At 40.9% G+C, this 15,781-nt stretch overlaps 1 protein-coding gene across 4 annotated transcripts in view; it reads left to right on the forward strand.

The window, feature by feature from the left end:
- ncam2a (neural cell adhesion molecule 2a) overlaps positions 1-15,781 on the forward strand; it is a 457,910-nt gene that overhangs the window by 324,689 nt on the left and 117,440 nt on the right. For all 4 annotated transcript variants that reach the window (XM_004570150.3, XM_023154077.3, XM_014411200.3 and 1 more), the window contains 2 exons: positions 2,935-3,078; positions 5,465-5,602. In XM_004570150.3, the coding sequence (XP_004570207.2) occupies positions 2,935-3,078; positions 5,465-5,602 (282 nt within the window). The remainder of the gene's footprint in view (positions 1-2,934; positions 3,079-5,464; positions 5,603-15,781) is intronic.

A 15,781-nucleotide genomic window follows, 5' to 3' on the forward strand; every position in this document is an offset into this window, starting at 1 on the left:
CCCCTAAACTTCCAAGCAAACACCGAGTGCGCTACGACGTAATGAGAAATTCACAGAGAAACTCGCGGATTCTTCCACTGACCGCTGCGGCACACCTGCACCAGGGCAAACCTCCGCCTACCCTACTCCTGCTTTACAGGTGAAAATAGAGCAACAGGACCGCTAGTCTTTGACTTTATTTATTTCCTGCTGTGTTTTACTTGCATCTATTTGAAAGAGAGAGTGTAAACACACAAAAAATATATATTTTATGTGCTGGAATGTGCAGAAAATAGGTTTAAAAATAGGGGGCAGGGATAGCTCAGTAGGTAAAGTGGTCGCCCCATGATCGGAAGGTCGGCGGTTCGAATCCACTTAACGGCTACCCTGAGGTACCCCTGAGCAAGGTACCGTCCCTACACACTGCTCCCCGGGCGCCTGCTTAGTGGGCTGCCCACTGCTTCACTGAGTGAATGGGTCAAATGCAGAGAAAAACAAGTAATTTCCCCATGGGGATCAATAAAGTATCCATTATTATTATTATTAAATGTTAAACAAATTTCTTCCAGTCAGAGAATGTTGCATATAATTAAATTTTTGCTTGATGCATAAAGTTAAAAGATTAAAACTAATAAAACAAGTTTTAAAAAGGGACTTTTCCATTTGATTACATTTTGTATAATGGGTTATGTAGAAAAAGTAGAATTGGGCTGAAAGATCTATCGCTTTATCACCTATTCAGGTTGTAAATCGTGTTTTTAAAAAGTAACTAAGTAATTAATTACTTTTGAAAATAAGTAATCAGTAAAGTAATGGGATTACTTTTTGGGGGAAGTAATCAGTAATTAGTTACTGATTACCTTTTTCAAGTAACTTGACCAACACTGGTAGTCTGTCATCCCTTTGTTGGTTTGTTGATCCAAAAAACTGGACGATTTGGAAGATTCCCAAAGAAAAAAATAAATAAAAACAAAAACCCCAAAACATTGATGTCATACTCAGAATGAATTGGCAGTCGTTCTTAACTAATCTTATGTTAAATCTGTTTAACTCAGATTTGTTGTTGCACCCAATAAAACATTGTGGTAACATGGTTTATATATATAAAAAAAACAGTTTGTCATAGTGGAAAAATTATGTTCTTACTCTCTTTCATTGCTGTTTTTTTTTTTTTTTTTTACTGTGGAGCCAGGTGATGCAATACCATAGAGCTGTGGCTAATTTAGAATGACCACTTAAGCTAGTCGTCAGCCTGAATTGGAAGCCATCTGCTGGGCAATGTCAATGCTAATCACTGTACCGCCACACCACCCGCCGCCAATTATTGGATAAGAAGTAGGATGGGTGGTTACATTTGCAAAAAAGATCAAATGTTCACTTAAATTATGAAGTTATTTATAATTTAAGTGCTGCACTAGGAACTAGTGCAGGGGTGGGCGACTCCAGGCCTCAAGCGCCGGTGTCCCTGCAGGTTTTAGATGTGTCCTTGAACCAACACAGCTGATTTAAATGGCTAAATTAGCTCCTCAACATGTCCTGAAGTTCTCCAGAGTCCTGGTTATGAACTAATCATGTGATTCAGGTGTGTTGACCCAAGGTGAGATCTAAAACCTGCAGGACACCGGCCCTCGAGGCCTGGAATTGCCCACCCCTGAACTAGTGGATAGCAGCTATTAAGTCATCCATATCAGCGTGTTGTTTTTTTTTTCCCATTTCTGCAGAAATGTGATAATGTGGTGCTTCTGTGCTAAAATCACAGATGGCTTTTTTTCCTTACCATCAAATCCGTTTGCAAATTAGGCTATAAATTGATTCAGATGTGCTACTTGACTTCATGATTTCAGATAATGGCTGCATTTTTTCTTGTATACTTACAGGCTACGTCCACACGTACACGGGTATTTTTGAAAACTGAGATTTTCCGTTTTCGTTTTAAAAAATAATCACATCCACACGTAAACGCAGAAATGAAGGAAAACGCTGCTAGGAACATGCCAAAGCAACAGGTGGCGATATATTCCTAACCGTGTAGAAATGTTGGCCAATCAGAAGTCTAGAAGCCTCGGTGAGAAATAGTAAACAAGGATGGGGCAGAGAAGCAGAACCTAGTGGTATGTATGGAGGGACAGTAACTGTGTGTGTATATGTAAGCATTTAAACACTGCAGAGAGTACAAGTAACAGTAATAGTATTGTAGAAATTCATTTCACCGAAACAATAACGTGGCGCACAGTGTGACGTCAAAAAAGGCTCACACCTTTGACGCTGCGTTTTCTGCGTTTCTCCGTTTCTCCGTTTTTCTCATCCACACGTAAATGCAAAAACGGAGTTTTCAAAAATATCCACCCTAGCCGGAGTTTTTAAAAATCTCTGTTTTCAGTGACCGAAAACGCCGTTTACGTGTGGACAAAAGGTGCAAACGCATAGAAAACTCTGCGTTTTCAAAAATACCCGGGTACGTGTGGACGTAGCCACAAATTCAAGAGTTGTATTCTCGAAACAAAAAAAGCTGTTGTACCTTTGAAGGGACTGTTCTTGCCTAGCCACAAGATGAGCAGCTAGTAGGTCACCCTAACACGTTAACCCATATTATCAAGAAATACAGCAAAGTACTTTAAAATGTCAAACTCCTTCCTCACAGGATACAGCCAAGATTAAGACAAGTGGAAGGAAACAATTTTTTTAAAGCCCTAACTTTATGTTCTGTCTCCAAACAGTCATAGTTAACTCATTCACTGCCACTGACGTCTATAGCCGTCAATTGCAGTGAATGAGTCAATGGGTTTAACTCATTCACTGCCAATGGCTGGCAGTGAATGAGTTAAGAGGGCAGTAAAAGCGCAACAATTTCTGCTTATTTTCCTTTTGATGTTCAGACCTGCAATAAATTGTCTGTTCTGAATGCTCAGAGAGGGGGAAAAAGCTGTTCAATCTCCATCTTGTTTGATCTTGCAGAGAGGCTGACATTCCAGGATGTTCAGTCACCGCAGGAGTTCCGCTATGGTGAGACAGCAGAAGTTGTGTGTGATGTCATTAGCTCCCCGGTGCCCGTGGTGGTGTGGTACTACCAGGACAAAGAGATCACTGAGGAGCACCACAGTAAGTTTTGCCCCCCCTGATTTCACGTATAGACTTTTTTCATTACATTTCTTGGTTTTGTTCTTTTGTTTTTTTTAATTGCCGTGGGAAATTACATCCTACTGCTCTGTCATTTGCAGTGACCAAACAAAGAATGGCTTGTTAGGTTAGCTCAAAGGTATTCAGAAGGCCTCAAGATCAGGGACACAATATAAAGTTATGTTTTGGGATGTGAAGTCTGAATTACAGTAGGTAATCAAAGATCAGTATCAATGACTGTTCTTTAAAAGTAATTGAGTTGTAATTGCCCAAAATTTGAGAGGCTATATACTGTAAAAATATAAATAAAAGTAGAATCCAAAGTTTTTCAAATCTTGTGAGCACAAAACAGAAAACATATCAAGTGTTTAACGTGAGAAAAATGCACCATTCTAAGGAAAATATTTGCTCATGTTCAATTTGGTGGCAGCAACTAGTCTCAAAAAAAGCTGCAACAGGGGCGACAAAGGGCGATTAAGTAATGCTAAAAAGAAACAGCTGCAGGAACATTTTTCATGTGATTAGGTTAACTGGTAACAGGCCAGTAGCATATATAATATAATCCTGGTAAAGGTTTTTGTCCACTGAGAGTAGTAAAGAGCAGTTTTCTACTTTATGCATGAATACATGATACATCGTTCCTGTCAATGGTCACGCTGATTGAGTTGCACGCCCACAAATGTGCAAAGTCCCAAGGAGAAGAAGATGGCTAACAAAACAGAAGTAGGAGCCTCCAGTGCTGAAAACTACCTGCCTAATAACACACAAATATTTAACTGTATTAGGCTAGTGCGTGACCAATACAGGAGACCGATAGCGGTATTCAGTATTTTTTTTCTTTCAGACACACAGAAATACAGTTTCCTGGCATTGGTTATATGTCGTTATTCATTTTCTCATCCTCTGGCTAAATCTGCTTAAGTTATCTGTTTTTTGTTTATAAGCATATAATGTATCTGTTTAATCTTGTGTTAAAGGTAAATTCCTGTTAAAAAAACAAAACAAATATATATATATATATATATATATATATACATACATACATACATATATTGTTTTTAAGTGTGAAATGCTTTTGATCAAATCATCCCAAAGTCTCTAGTCAAAGAAAGTACTTGGATAAAGTACCACTGCTTAAGTGTGAATAGTCAGTGTGTATAGTGATATTGAATATTTTAGTAATTTATGGTAATAATAAAAGTTGCATGTGAGTGATAATCTCAAAAGGATTGCATGACGAATGTAAATATGCCAAAAACACTTAATTATTGAGAGGAAAAAAAGCTTGTCAGTCTCAGCCTGCCCAACTGTTTCCCTCTCTCGGTCATTGAAAAGGCTCACTAATGTGGCAAAAATTCAGGTCTCTGGGAAATGCTATTCCCTTCTTTTGTGTGGATTCACAATAAGACAAAAGTCTAAAATTCTATGAATAGAAACCCCATCAGCCCCGGAGGGAGGCGTCTAACTCAGACAGAGACGATGTTAACAAGCAGCTGAGAGGACGGATTATTGAGCAGTTGGATAGCGACATTCGAAGATACCGCTTCCCATGAGATAAAATGCAAACCCACACCCTGCATCTTTTGGGAAAAAGCCAGCTAATGGGTGTATTTATGTGGCACTATTGTCTATCATCTTCCATCCTATTCGAGGGAAGGCTGATGTATGTCATTTATGAAGCTCTTTCTGGTAATACCACCCTTTTCAGCGCTAATAGTGCTAAATGTCAGAAGAGTAGTCTACTTAATATTAAAAGAAAAGAAAGATTCACTTTCAGTAACAGTCTTCCCTGATAGAAAGCAGGTGCTGCAGACTAGGACTCATTATTTTCGTCTTCGCCTCTTCCCTGATTTACAACTCTCTACACCGCTTCCCCGTCCTCCTTCCAGACAAAACACATGCCTGAACAGATTAGAAAAAGTGACCCCTTGAATCTGTCACGGTTTTTAATTGAAATTCAAATCTTCAGCAGCAAGGTAATGATGAAACATGGAGAAGAATGTTTTTTTTCCTTTAATCATTTCACTCTAATTACGCTTCGTGGTTATAAATATATTTGCTTGGGAGAAATGAGATAGAGGCCCGAGCAATCCCGGCCAATCTCCCAGTGGCCACAATAGGAGACTGTGTGGAACTGTAATTGCGCAAGTGTTTATCTGTGTGGACTTTATCAGGTAAATGTGCTGAAGAGAAGATTGACAGTCTAACTACTGAAGAGTGGAGATGGCAATTTTCTCCCGCTGTTTTTCTAACTTTCCTATCTCGCTTCTCTCCCTATCGTATGCTGTTTTTCTTTTGTTATTTCCACTCTCCCCTTCTGCCTTTCTCCGGCTGTCCTTCTGTCCTCCTTTTCACGTGTGCTGTGAAGGCAGGTTCCAGGTGTTGCCAAACAACAACCTGCAGATCCATCAGGTGACCAAGGCTGACGAGGGTGTGTACCGCTGTGAAGCCAGCGTAGAGGCACGCGGGGAGATCGATTTTGTGGACATTGCAGTGGTGGTCAATGGTGAGTGAGGATTTTTTTAACATTTACTTGAATTCGTGATGACATTCTGATGTACAACAATAACAGATTGTTTAAGGTTATTTCCAGGATTTTATGGACAAGAGCAATGTTGAGGTCTAGCTGCCAACGGACCACAATAACCAAGATTTCTGCAGTAAAAAATCAAGTGTGGTCTACTGGCATCTTCAGGGAGGACACAAAACTAAAATCAGGGTAAATGGGCAAGGACGTGCAGACTGAGATTCAGTTCACCCAAATAAAAAATATCCATAGTGCTAAAATCTTTGTTTTTCCTAATAGTCAGTGTAATGGCTACAAAACAGCTGATAGTTTAGTGCTGTAAAGTCTGAACATACATACAGATCTGGCACAGTCCTGCTTGTTTAGCAGTTGGAAAGTTGTTGTAGATTAAAATAGACACATTGCTGATACATGCTGACATATCGGGGTGCCAGAACTTCAGTGCAATTTAACAGTGACGGTTTTGTGTGGATCTGTGCTCAGTATAGCTTGACAGTTGGGGAATTTGTCAGTGACAGATTGGGAAAAGTTTAGCAATGTGGATAGCAAGCAAAATTAGCTTTTTTAATGGATTAGGACGATGGAGGGATTCCCCTGCTGTAATTTCTGCCTCAGCGTTTCCAAGGGTGTGCTGGAGTTATAACATTGGTAGAATTTTAAACTCGATACCAGTAACCAGGAAAAAACAAATCACAAAAATTATGAGGCCTTTAAAACAAAAGATTACAACAGCAAAGAATAACAAGGGCAACACTGTGTTGTGTATATCTAAAGTGTCCAAATATCCAAGTGTAGTAACACAGGTATAAGATACGGTAAAGCACTCTGGAACACTCTGGAAATACCGCCCTTGCTTGACTTACCCCCCAATAGATGGTTATTAAAGGAATTCAGCTGTACCCATTCCAGTTACAGATCCGCCAACGAGTTCGGTATTGTTATTTTTCATCATAACCCCTCTGAACTGAGATTGGGTAATTTGTGTGACTGTTGGCTTCCTTGGATATAGTAGCTGTGTCCAAGGGTTCCTCTACAGGATTAAATCCGGATTCCTGGTTACTCATGGCCACGATGGCACGCACATAAAGTACCATCAAGAGATGATTGGGCAGATATTTAGTTTAATTCAATTCAGTTCAGTTCGAATCAGTTTTGTTTATATAGCATCAAATCACAAGAGGAGTCAGCTCAAGCCACTTTATGTTGTATCATACAGGCCCTACAATAATACAGAGAAAGGAGAAGGAAAAACTCGCTTTAAACAGGAAGAAACCTCAGGCAGAACCAGGCTCGGAGAGGGACAGCCATTTGCTGCGACCGGTTGGGGGTGACGACTAGGGATGGGTATCGTTTAGGTTTTATCCGATACCGGTGCCAAATCAGTACTTTTGAAACGGTGCCGGTGCTCAAACGGTGCTCAAACCGGTGCTTAAAGAATGGAGAACACAAAATTGGTCCAAAAACCTCTCATGTTCAGCTGTTTTTTGTAAAAATATAACAATGTTAGCCTTTTCTGCAGCTATGGGGCATATATGGTATCACTCTTGGCTGGAAGCAGTGCTTAAACAATGGAAAAAACACAAACTTTGTCCTAAACCTCTCATGTTTAACTGTTTTCCACTTTTTCTTTGGTCATTTTAGCCTTTTTGGCCAGGGTGAAGGGAGTATCTGCCATCAAACAAGAGGACAGCCGCATGTAACTACTAAGGTGTTTGCTAGTTCACCTTACATGCATTAATGTAATAACGTGGTTAGCCTACTCAACGTAAATTAGCTACTCACGCAGAGAAGAACGGCTGCTGCCACCATCATCCGTCATCATTTCTGCTACACTGGCAGGGCTAGGGGCCAGGACTCTCCTCTTCGTGTTTTTGGGGGATGTTGCATAACAGGCAACCCACCCGCAGTAGATGTGCTCGGTGTGAGGTCTCGCAGCAAGCTATCAAATACGGCGCATTTCTGGGCTTTTAAAAAAAACGCTATGCGTTGCCAGGTGTTTCATCGGATTTGAGGTGTTACCTCCTTTGACAGTATCACAGTATCAGCTTAAAGCACTTGTTGCAGGCTGCTGAGTTTGCATATTTTGCTGTGAAGTACAGCCAGACTTTTAACCGCTTAGCCTTGGACATTTTTAATCTGTAGCTCTGCTCTAACAGAACGTATGTACCTGGCCCCGCCTACTATCCTCGGAAACGTAAAATGATTGGCTAGAAGTGTATCACAGCTCAGGAAAAAAAAGCACTGAAATAAAGCACCGAAATGTGCGCTGCTTTTCGGTCTGGTTACTACCGTTTATGTCAGAACCGGTGCCATCATGGCACCGGACACCAGTACCCATCCCTAGTGACGACAGTTACTTAGTTACTCAAAACTGCCATCAACAACGAGACCTGTATCACATTCAGATGACATACCCTCTCTCATCCTACCGGTTGAGGGGAGGAAGACGAATTCAAATGGGACAGAGATGTCTCATTTGAATCTCAGAGGATTCTCTTAGATAGTGCAAAAATCAAAAAAACTAAATCACCAGTATTATTAGACTGCTGGGCATCTGTGCTGCGGGTGACTTGACATCATATTTGGACTGGTACTTATTTAGTGCTTTTCTAAGTGCTTGCTTACTGCAAGCCTCATTCAACCATTCACACAAGTGCTTTAATGTTAACCAATACTTTAATGTGTATCCAATACTTTGACTTGGAGACTAAAGGAGCCAGGAACTGAACCACCAACCACTTTTGTTTTATAGCTATTAGCCAACATTGTACCGGTACTGACTACAAACTCAGCTTTGCAGATTTGCAGACCATGCTCCTGCACACATAGTATCAATAGATTAGCATACATTAAGGTATGAATTTCCTCTCTGCAGTATTGTTGTTGTTGTTCTCAAAATTCAACGCCTTTCATTCTTTTCATTTTTGGACTTACAAAACCTTAAGGGTTGCAGGTGCCCAAGGTTAAAAACATAATACATGATCAAGGTTAGTTTAGCAGTACCGTTTCTCTGTGACTGCAGAAAAAGATAAAATATAACAAGGTATCATTCGTATAATTAATTAGCACTAATTTGGTTCCTTTAATTTTTTTGTTTTCTAGTTTGTTGTTGTTAAGGCTGGAGACTGGGGGTAAAATAGCTGCATCCTGTAAGCTGTCAGTTTGTTAACAGTTACTTAAGATTAGTAGAGTATTATAGCATGAAGCTGACATATTTCACTGAGTGTTTGCAGAGTTTTGATCATCTGCAGAGTGAAGGCAGTGACTCTGAAACAGCTCCTACAGTCGTGCAGCAACTCATATGGAAATTCAGGTTGAATGCATGGACCTGTAGTTGTAGTATCAGAAAAGAGCTGTCAGCTCTGACAGATTCAGTTTCAGTGAATTATAAATACTTACTAGCAGGTCTACTGGCTACTATGGGGTGTGGTTTTAGTTTGTAATTCTCTCTGTTCTTTAGTATGATTGAAAATTTTAATTAGCGATGCCTTCGGGCTCTGTGGCCCCAAAAATCAAAGGATGTCATATTAATTTTCTCATTTGTCCTCATCTACCGTGAGTCACCTGAGACTGTTGAGGTGATTGAAATGTGATTTTACTACGGCCACAAGCATCTTGTAACGGTTGAACAGCTGCAGTATTGTCTCTGCCTATGTAATTCTCTCACTCCTAATGTAATAGCAGATCAAGCCTCCGCCAAAAACTATGAATTGCATTCAATTTAGCACACCACTTACCTCACTTCTGAGGAAGATCCAATAAGCTTGCTCAATGAGGCACGACCTATTATTGCGGCGACACGACACTCGCCATGTGGTGCTGAGGCGACCAGACCTCGCTAAGCATCCTAACTCCGTAAGGGAGCCACACCCAGAGGGAGATGCATTAAAGTGAACTTCACTTTGCCTCCAAGAGACTTATTCTGCAAGTCTGTGAAGACTTTTAACATTTTGCATGAGTGAGACAAAAGCTGCACCATTTGGTCCTCATGAAATATATAAAGCACTTAGAGCTAAATAAGTCTTCTTGAAACTAATGAGTTTTGGTACGGTACCACTAGACTAGGGGACATCTGTTACACCAGCGCCTTTGTCTCCTTTTTTTCTGAGCACTCGAAATGTTCCCTTAAAGCTGTCCACCTGGAAGTTAGGAAATAAAACTGGATGATTCTGATGCAACTGCTCATTCACGATATAAACTGTAAAAGTGGGCACGAACAATGATATGTCCTCCATTAAGATGTTGTCTACCATTTTAAATCGTCAAGTCACATTCATTTTATTGAACGGGTATGTGAGGAGTGAGGACTGCTCTTTCATCAATAGAAAGATTTTGAAACTAGTGATTAAGCTAACCTGAGGAGTCGCTACTTGCTGGTCATTAGAAGGAATGCAGGTTTATAGCACTTAAGAATTGATTTCACTATACAAGCAGTACTTCTTTTCCTCTTGGTGCCACGAACTGACCAAAATCCAAAGTACTGTCAAATGGGGCTCAAATGTTACTTTACTCTCTCTGGTGCAGAGCTGGGTTGTAAACCATCTGCTATTATTGGCAGTTTGGACTAAACTGACCACTGTTGGCCATAAGCAGTGGGAAAGAAAACCACCAAACATGCCTATGCTGGTACACATTGGGCAACTCTGCGTGAACTCTGGGGATATGTGGTTAGGGGCAAATTCTTTTTTTCCCATTTGGGCCTCAAGCAGGTGTGCTTGAACTCAGAAAACCCTTGTGGGGATCCAAATTAAAAAAAACTGCTGTGAAGCCTGCATGAAGTAACTGTGGATTTGTCCTGTCCACACAGCCCCACCATGTGAGGCCAACATATGTCCCACATTTCTTAAAAGTAAGGGGCCCACTGTGGGGCTCGTGGGTCTACATAGACTGGTCTCACATACACCCCAAAGGTGCACATTTGCTATAAAGGTGCAGTCATTAATCTAGTTAAGCTTCGGTTGCTCAGCTGATACCTGTCCACTTATGTTCCCCAATTATAGCAAGCTAAAACATTCGCTGCTCTCTTTCTATCTCACTGCCAGTCACTCCTCACACCAGGAAAAGTGTGTGTGGTAGTGCTGCTTTTATTCCACAGTTGTTTGTGTCTGTTTAAAGTCTGTTATGACCTTTGTACATAAACTGACCAGCTTCAAACAATAAATTTACCTACTGGCAAATGACAAACAAAAGGCCTAAATAGCTAGGTACTTAATTCATAAATTTGTGGAAACCAAAACAAAGCTGGGAAAAACAGTACATTCGCTGGGTCACTTAAACCCCTCCTGCCTCAGTAAATGTTAATTCTGCTCTCTGTCTCAGCAGGTTGTATAATCAAACCATTGTGTGTTTACAGCTGCATGGCCTCCAAGTAGTGTAGAAGATCTACTACTGCAAACTGATGTTTTTCTTGCACAACTTCTCAAACTGCCATCATGGTATTTAGTTCTGAGATAGCAGTGGTTCAGAGAGACTTGTAGTTAAGCCTCTAGCATAAAAGAGTTGGTCTGAAGGTAGAAAAGATTGAGAGGGCATTTGCTTAAATGTCACCTAGTGTCATGGGGCAGACAAATAGTATAAGCTCCCCATCTTTTTTCTGTAGAAAGTGAACATGTCATCCACTCAGCTCTTCACAGTAATACTTAGAGATCTGAAAAACTGCTGCTCTGCTTCTTTTCAACAAATCTATGTTAGTATGCAAAGTATCCAAGAACAAAGCAGTGGATGTGCTGCCTTATGGTTCCTCTGACATCTCTATCTGACTTACATCCACGTTTTCTTTCTTCCTGATGGTGTAAATAGTCCCTAAGGAGTTTTCTAAAGTGTACGAGGCACTGTGCAGTTCAACTATGGAAAGCCATATTGCACCCATACCATAGCTTTTACTCTCAGTTATTTGAACAAGCAAACCTGTGCATTCCAGTTATTTCCATTTCAACCCCTTAAGCTACATCTCATCTGAAGAGCTATTTTTGTAGGCTGGGGAAGAGGCTAGAACTTGAGTCTTATTTGATCCCCAAAACACTGCCTTTCATTTGTAGAGCATTACACTTCAGTAGTGTTGACTAGGATTAGTCCCTTCCTTTGCAACTGTGAAACCAAATTAGAGCAAGAAGTACTATTCGTGCCAAGATTTTCCAAAGTAAGCCACAGGGGCAGCTAGAAGATCTACTGTATTGACACCTTGCATTGGTCAGACAACACAACCAGATGGAGATTAAGTAGATTGCTAGGGGCCTCAGGTGTGTCAATGAGTACAACAGGGTACATGTTTTATCTGTCAGCTACAGACTGTAAACGGTTTCCTGTTGTGACGCCTGGGGATTTGGCAGCATAGTAAGACACAAACTGTGGCGAAAAAAGGTAGAAACACAGTTCTTCTGTGTTTATAGAATTCTGAAAAAAGGAGAAGAAGAAATTATGAAGAACTAAACTGATACAGCTACAGGGCATGTTTGGATTCATCCTAATTTCTATCAGTGTAACATGGAAAACTTGAAACACTCATTTGTGCCCAAATAAGACTGGACGTTGATTCTTATCCAAGATATAGTTACAGCCAACAATGAAAAGAAGCTAAATCTGGACACATCTATATAAAACTTCACTTGAACTGCTTTTTGAAATGTCATACTAGCTAGTTTCATCCCATTTCTTGCTATGGTTCATTTTTTAACACCTTTCACTCTGTTGCATGTGCAAGTTTCACCTTGAATTCTGAATTCTGCTTCACAACCATTCTAGGTCATAAACTACTTGAATAAAGCGATGTATTTTTGCAGCAAGTTATGAGCGGTCTCTCTGAAAAAAGGAGCAGGAAAAAGTGAAACCAGTGGCAGCCTGTGTGGTACACTTATTTACAATTAGTCTGCCATCAAAGACCAAAGGTCAATTCATAATGCTCATATGCAAACAACTTTAGCAACTGACCTCACAATTTTCACAAGTGCCAGTCTTTGCTAATAGGACACAATCAACAGACACTATAAGATGAAATAAACAGAAACTGTAAGATGAAATCCAAACATGCTGTACAACTCCCATCAAATATAGTAAATCAGAGCTAACCATTTTTCCATTCCCTGATGGAATGTTACTAAATTACAACAATATGGCTGAAATGCTCAACCTGAGACCTCAGAATGAGGTTTCACACATTACTTTGCTGTATTCAGACAGGAAAATTGGGAAAAAGGATGGCAATGTTTACGTTTTCAACGTGTATAATTTCAAAATTGTATCAATGCGTATCCATCAAAGTAAATCTTATAATCCATTCATTTAAGCTTTACATTTCCTTAATCAGAATATTTTTCTGAATGAATAACAGCTCAGTTTAAAGAGGGATGAATTCAGCACAACACTTCATGTTTGAAATAAGTTTTAAAAGCCCTTAGGCCAACCTCCAAGTACCTTGCCAACAATGTTCCCTCTAAGGTGCGCGCGTGCGCAATTGCGCACTGCTGGCACGGTCTCTGCACACAGAAAATTTATGTTGCACAAAGAAAAAAAAATCAAACCTGAATTGAAATTAAAATTAAAACTTTAACAATTCTGTTTGGCAGTGTTAGTCAGTAAGTGACTGGCTGCTCCCATATGGGATTAGAATGATGCCACCTTATCCCATAGTCCCACCAGTAATGTGATTCACATTCGTATATATGTAGCTAATCAACGTCGCTGACAGGCTATGACAGCGTTCTTATGTGCCGACACCGGTGTTTTAGCTAGCAAAGCGGTGTGGCTGATGTGGAGTGAAGCCACGTTAATCACAACGTGTACGACCATTGGAGATGTGAGCAGGACAGACGGAACAATTAACGGAAAAAGTGTGGACTTTATACCAGTTTTTAAATTGTGTTGATAGGCCACGTAAAACCAGAGTTAAAATATATGCAATGTTTGGTTTTCTTCCTGAATGTTATCATTGTTTATATTTACTGCGGGAAGAAACCGTAAAAATGGCGTTTTATAAGGAAAACGCTCGAAAGCACTCTCGGCCTGTGAGCAAAAACAACACCAAAAAAAACCCACCTTTTCCTATTGGTGGAAAAATGTACCATGTGGACCAATCAAAAAATGATATGGCAACATGGCATTTATTGTTTAGGAAGGGGGACGTTTTAGGAGTGACGGCGGTGTTTAGAGATGTGAGAGATTTGTGACGTTTAGTGCGAATCTTGTGTAGTTAGTGTGTAGTGTAGTCAATAGTTTTGTTGTGTGTGTCAGAACAATGAGGCGACTGCTGAGTGTTACAGGTGTTACAGGAGTGATACATCTGCTGTTGTCAGGCCTGCAGGTATCAGGCTGTTGTTCTCCTTTTTGTGGACAGAAATTATTTTTTGGAGTGGCACAAATGATTTGTGTGGCATCAACTTTGATGCAGAACAGCTGATTGTTCTGTAAATAGTTTGAAATGTTTATTTTAAAAAAAACGCCTTGGCCGCATTTTTAGGTAAACAGCTGCAAAAAACTTTGTTGTTTGCATAACTCAGTTAATTTTTTGAGGAAGTAACTATATAATTAATTGCCCAACATTGGTCCTTATATACTGTATTTTGCAGACAGAGTTACAGGACTCTCTCCCAGACCACAGACTCATACTCATAATACAAGTCAGAGCTTTAAATCAAATCAAATCAAATCAAATCAAATCACTTTTATTGTCACATCACATGTGCAGGCACACTGGCACAGCACATGCGAGTGAAATTCTTGTGTGCGAGCCCCACAAGCAACAGAGATGTGCAAACACAACAACACAAACGAGCAAAATACAAGAATGGCCAACCTGAAACTAATAAATATATGTACAATATATAATAGTGTATGCATTTCTGGATGTGTATACTAAATATTTTCCTACGTGTGTGTGTGTGTGTGTGTGTGTGTGTGTGTGTGTGTGTGTGTGTGTGTGTGTATACACATTTTTACAAATTAAATAGTAAAATAATAATAATAATAATAATAATAATAATAAAATATACAGAGTTGAATATGTGCAAAACAAGTGGCATTTATATACAGTGTGGAGTGCATAATGTTGAAGTTCCAGTAGTGAAGCTGAGGTGTCTATGACGTGTTCAGCAGTCTGATGGCCTGATGGAAAAAGCTGTCTCTCAGTCTGCTGGTACGGGACCGGATGCTGCAGAACCTCCTTCCTGATGGAAGTAGTCTGAACAGTTTATGGCTGGGGTGACTGGAGTCCTTGATGATCCTCCCCGCTTTCCTCAGGCAGCGCTTCCTGTAGATGTCTTGGAGGGAGGGAAGCTCACCTCCAATTATCCGTTCAGAGCACCGCACTACTCGCTGGAGAGCTTTGCAGTTGTAGGCGGTGCTGTTGCCATACCAGGTGGTGATGCATCCAGTGAGGATGCTCTCAATGGCACAGTGATAGAAGGTCCTGAGGATGCGGGGGCTCATGCCGAATCTTTTCAGTCTCCTGAGAAAGAAGAGGCGCTGCTGCGCCTTCTTCACTGTTTTGTTTGTGTGTACTGACCACGTAAGATCCTCAGCCAGATGTACACCAAGGAACCGGAAGCTGCTCACTCTCTCCACAGCAGCGCCGTTGATGGTGATGGGGGTGTGTACTTCTCTGCACCTCCGGAAGTCCACTATCAACTCCTTTGTCTTTGCGACGTTGAGGGTGAGATGGTTGTCTTGACACCAGTGGGTCAGGGCGCTGACCTCCTCCCTGTAAGCCGTCTCATCACCGTTGGTGATAAGACCCACCACTGTAGTGTCGTCCGCAAACTTCACAATGATGTTGGAGCTGTTAGTGGCTGTGCAGTCGTAGGTGTAGAGTGAGTACAGGAGAGGGCTCAGTACACACCCCTGTGGAGCACCAGTGTTCAGTGTGATGGGGGATGAGGTGATGCTGCCCAGTCTGACCACCTGGCGTCTGTCAGACAGGAAGCTAAGGATCCAGCTGCAGAGGGAGCTGCTCAGTCCTAGATCCTGCAGTTTCCTGTCCAGCTTCGAGGGAACGATGGAATTGAATGCTGAGTTGTAATCTACAAACAGCATCCTCACATACGTGTCTCTCTTCTCCAGGTGTGACAGGGCAGTGTGTAGTGTCAGGGCTATGGCATCATCAGTGGACCTGTTGTGGCGGTATGCAAACTGTAGAGGGTCCAGTGAGTCGGGTAGTGCAGAGCAGAT

Source organism: Maylandia zebra, linkage group LG23 (assembly GCF_041146795.1).
Source record: "Maylandia zebra isolate NMK-2024a linkage group LG23, Mzebra_GT3a, whole genome shotgun sequence".
Taxonomy (NCBI): domain Eukaryota; kingdom Metazoa; phylum Chordata; class Actinopteri; order Cichliformes; family Cichlidae; genus Maylandia; species Maylandia zebra.